Raw genomic sequence first — 5,346 nt, forward strand, 5'->3', positions numbered from 1 at the left:
TATATATACTATATATATATACTATATATATATATATATATATATATATATATATATATATATATATATATATATATATATATATATGTATATATATATAGATATATATATATCATTGCATACTCGTTGCTGGCCCAATCACCGATGTAGTCTATATCAAACCGTTGGGGATCAAAGAACTCGTGTAGGAGCTCACGTCCATGCACTTGCATATCCTTCTCGTCTTGCATCAGCATAATGGTCACTTTCGGTCCGGATTTGGTATCGTCATTGATAGGAACAATGCCAATCTGAGGAAGAATGCTATGTTTAATTAGACAAGTAATAGTACAATTGGAAAATTAATATCCCGTTAACCGTTCTGATGACGTATACACGGCTATATGGCAGTAATTTTCTTGACAAATATAAACCATATATATATATATATATGGCCGGGGAACATACACATGGATATAAAAAATGTGCGAAAATATATACTAAGGATGTTAAAATGGCCGAAACTATATACATGTGGACGTGGATTCCCTGATGAATTGATACATATTTATGTCAACGTTTCTTCAATACTCGGTGCATAGTTGTAAATGGCACCTTTCTATCGTCTATCCGGATATTTTTCATAGCCTCCTATTTTCCCTGAATAGATATATTATTGTATAAACAAACATATATACACGCACCAACATTGTCCGGGTATTTTTCATAGCCTCCTATTTTCCCTGAATAGATATATTATTGTATAAACAAACATATATACACGCACCGACATTGTCCGGGTATTTTTCATAGTCTCCTATTTTCCCTGAATAGATATATTATTATATAAACAAACATATATACACGCACCGACATTGTCCGGGTATTTGTCGTAGCCTTCCATTGCCTCTGAATAGAATCACTATATACACAAACATAAATAATACCCCTTCTATTGTCTCTGAATAGATATATCACTTTATAAACAAACATATATACACATACTGACATTGCTTATTCTTCCATCTAGCAATACCCATGCCAGAACCGACATTGTATACACATGCTGGTTCACGGGAAAGGCCAAAAAGTGTCTCATAAACGCCCCAACTGTGCTGAAAGCTCATAGACCTCAGGCTTAAAGTGGGCCGTGGTACTAAAAACAACAGATACTTAAGCGCCACGCCAGTCCAGGTACCTGGTCGAGGGCGTCGTAGATGCCAATGACTGTCGTTATGGTAGACAAGTGGTTGAAGTTGTTGGGGTTCATAACAAATATCACCGGCTTCCCATACACTCGCGTTTCTGTTGCTTGGGCTTTGGGATCGAAAGCTCCGGCCAAGCGCCTGGGAATTAGTGTCAATATAGGGTCACAACCTCTATTGCATATATGTATAGCCAGAGACATGAATGGACCTGAAATAGAGAAAAGATAACATATAAAGTTCCTAAAATAGAAAGTGCAACATTGAGTTACCATTGACATAAACATTAGAGTGTGACTGCGCTAAGTACAATATCAATATGTTTTACGAGGCCAAATCAGTGGCAGAGACAGGACTGCGGGGAATAAATATATTCTCATCGGGGGTTGTCACAACAGAGGTAGGCCGTGTGATCCCATAAATCACACTGATGGGATAGCCTATTTCTGGATCGTGAGATGTATACGCCTATACCACAGGGTCTGCATTTTAACACAATGATACCGGTACCATGGTGTACGAATTCGCTTACGCACAGAAGATGAAGCGATCTGAAGCAGAGCTGTTTGTAAGTGCCCTGGGTTGAAACAGAGACAAATCACACAAGAAGAGGCATACGCACAACACAGTGTAATAGCATGTGCCGACACTGCAAGGTCTCCAAGACCAACTGGGGCCAACCGCATATGCTCACTACTGAGACATGCCACACAAAGAGAGAGCAGGCACATGACAATACCATGTACAGGCGCTGTGAGAGCCCATCCGAACCACTCGGAAGGATATGAAATCGTCGGCCGACAACCCTACCCCGTAGAACCTGAACACATGCAAAAGCTTGGTTAATGTTAGTGTTTGCGACTAGATATTCCTGTGTTGGTCTGTTCAATTTTTACGCACAACATATGTATGTACTGTACATGCGTGCAAAGCAAAATTATTGGTTGATAAAAACATAAATAAAGACAAATATACAAATGTATTCCATATACATAAACACATATTGGTTAATTCAAAAGATGTAGCACTCCCGATAGCTCTTTATACTCGTTTTAATGATAATGTGAATCTACGAACAACTTGCGATTCCAGCAAACCATACAGAGCGAGTTCTATTAAATACGTGATAAGCGACAGAACACATACACAGGGCTTACAGTTGGCACGCAAATGATACTGTAGCACCAAAGCGACACATGTACAGTGTGTGTTAAATCGCATACATATCCATAGACTCCTAAAAAATGAACAACATATCATGCAGAATTAACCCTAAACCCCTAAAACCCTAACCATAAACCCTAAACCCCTTAGCTCTATACTTATGTATTCCCTCTTGTATATCTGCTTATGCATATACTACGAACACAAGTGTGAGACCCGATACTGACCACACCCAGACAGCTACTCTTGTGTACTAACCAGTATCTGTACAAACACACATCGCCCATAACTCACAACACTTCATTGACGCTATGACCTTGATGCTTTCTCACGCCCGCCTTTGTTTACTTTCCTGCACATATATATACATATGAATGGTCCCTGTAATATTATACATATGACAGCAAATATATACATGTGTATATACATGACAGCAATATATACGTGTGTATATATATATGATAGCAATATATGCATGTGTATATATATGACAGCAATATATGTGTGGTCCTTGTAAGCAATGTGCGAAATACTATCGTCCGTTGCATATACGCGTAGTAGCTTGCAGATAAATACCAGGTATTTGTATGTGTGCACACACCTCTCGCCTTTCATGCACACGTTCCGAACATCGCAGTAGGATTCGGTGACATCGATAGTCTTGGGCTTCTTCTCTTTCCTCATACCACTGTCTGCGAAGGTGTAGCAGCGCGCGCTGGTCTGGCCTGGATGTGAGAAGAAGAATACAGATAATATGATAGTAACCAGAATTAGTGCTGGAGCTGAATAGGTAGACATAGGCAATGTATGAATCAGCTACTTTTCGTATATATAACATAGTATACTGTGAATATATATAGTACATAACATGATCAATATACATCAAAGTATACTGTGAATATATATACTACATAACATGCTTAATATACATCAAAATGAAAGCTCACCGTGTATGCCTTCCGACAAGTACTTTCTTTTCGGTGGAGACTTCTGTCTTTCGGGATCGACCTCGAGACACTCAGGATTCTCAAAGTCCTGTACATCCGTATAAACGGGAGAAAATTTAGGAACATTCCCGAGTCTTCAAGTACCGCACTGCTTCATCTACCAGATATATTTCAGACAAGTACAGAACTTCACAAAGTTATGCTCGTATAAATATAAGCAGGAGGAAATTTAGGAACATTCATGAATCTCCCAAGTACTGCACTGCCTGATATACCAGATAAATATCAGAAATGTACAAAACTTTGCAGAGTCATACTCGCATATATGGTATCTATTTTCTTTCCCGGGGTTCTCGATGTTCCACAACAATCTCACAGTTTTAGGGTTTTGTTTCAGTGTTCTTTGAAAACTCTACACCCTGGCGAGATACCTACCTCAGAGGGTATGTATCCAAGCGAGGGAGAAAAGAAATTCATACAACACAGATCACTCACACGCGTACCATGAGCAAAGGACGACTATACGCGCAGAGTGCACTAACAATTCTACCATTGTTCTTGAGCAGCGTATGTAATATGTCTATACTATACTGGAGAGAGGCGAGAAAAATGTTTTAAATCTTTATTTATGTTTGCAAATGGGATGCGCATTTACACTTGCTTGTTTGGCTTGTTGCAGGCTAAGGTATATACTTTCTGTCTCAATAAGGCACACATGCATGGATATATAGGTATACATATGCTAGAACTATAAGCATATACAACACTTCGCATATCACATGCATATACATATATATATATATAGGTATGTATATGTTAAAACTATATGCATGCATCACAAGGAACACATGCCTGTATATATATATATAGGCCTGTATATGTCAAAATTATATGCATGTACAATTCACTAAATAAAAAATCACACCACTACTAGTCCAGCATAGTGAAGGCCGCACGCTCGGGTTCTTGCGTTTAACCCACAAAGCACCAATTACGTATATCACAGCACACGCACGCACATTCTATTTTAAGCTCAAGTCGCTGGGTCCATAAGCCGTAAGACGAAAACCCTAAACCCTAAAACTCTAAAACCCTAAACTTTAAACCCTGATCAGCACATACCACGTGCACTGTGGTGTAGTTGTACTCAGAATAGTCCTGACTCGACACGGTATCGTAATTATCGCCTCTGCGGACGTGAGGGTTTGTGATCAATCAGGGCGATAGCTGTAATGTACACTTGCGAACCGGAGACGGTCTGTTGAAGACCCTTTAATTGAATATGGACAAACAGACGCTTCTCTGCGAACGGTCGGTATGCATGTACGTGGTGATGTGCATGTGTTCAATGTTCAACTATGCGAATGTAGTATATTACTTGTAATATCATAATATCGTATTTAGAGTATATTAATTATAATAGTATAATAATGCAAATCTAGTATATTAATCATAATATAATTGTAATCCAAATATATTATATTAATCAAAACGATGTACATATAGTATATTAACTATAATTTAATTGTAAAACACATGTAGGTATATTTGCCTTACACGGATCAATCAGATTTGCAAGCAAGCACGAAGCGTACGCCTGAAACAAGATTGCACTCAACACTGTGCAGCTTACAATTGTCCCAGAACCAGTCCTTCAGGCAGTACTATTAATTTGCGAGTATCGTTAGCTGTTTGATTCCTAGAAAGCAGATTTCCTGCAAAAGAGGGCATTAAACATACCAAATTACACAATTCAATCTCAGGTCAACACGGTCGAAAGTTACGCATGGAAGAACAATAGTCATGTATATATTAACGGAATCATTTGAAAAATACAAACATGTAAGTACGAATGCAGATGCATAAATGAATAAGGATCAACAGATGTAGTAGCGTACAGAGACATATATTCGAGGCAAGTATGCATGATAGAGAATTAGAATGATATATTGAATCATTTGGATGTACTAAATACATATATATATATATATATTATATGATAATATATATAATATTTATATTTATGTATAGATATATATAAATTTTATATA

The 5,346-nt window shown here is 37.8% G+C and overlaps 1 protein-coding gene across 1 annotated transcript in view; it reads right to left on the reverse strand.

Moving 5' to 3' along the window:
• Positions 1 to 123: 123 nt before the first annotated feature.
• The window catches only part of SARC_06496 (hypothetical protein), a gene marked incomplete at both ends in the record, with an annotated part of 5,959 nt that continues 736 nt past the window's right edge, over positions 124 to 5,346 (reverse strand). Inside the window, 6 exons of the mRNA XM_014299588.1 lie at positions 124 to 290; positions 1,178 to 1,325; positions 2,950 to 3,073; positions 3,296 to 3,383; positions 4,418 to 4,484; positions 4,929 to 5,010. Of these exons, the coding sequence (XP_014155063.1) occupies positions 124 to 290; positions 1,178 to 1,325; positions 2,950 to 3,073; positions 3,296 to 3,383; positions 4,418 to 4,484; positions 4,929 to 5,010 (676 nt within the window). The remainder of the gene's footprint in view (positions 291 to 1,177; positions 1,326 to 2,949; positions 3,074 to 3,295; positions 3,384 to 4,417; positions 4,485 to 4,928; positions 5,011 to 5,346) is intronic.

This window comes from Sphaeroforma arctica (assembly GCF_001186125.1).
Source record: "Sphaeroforma arctica JP610 unplaced genomic scaffold supercont1.466, whole genome shotgun sequence".
Classification (NCBI taxonomy): Eukaryota; class Ichthyosporea; order Ichthyophonida; genus Sphaeroforma; species Sphaeroforma arctica.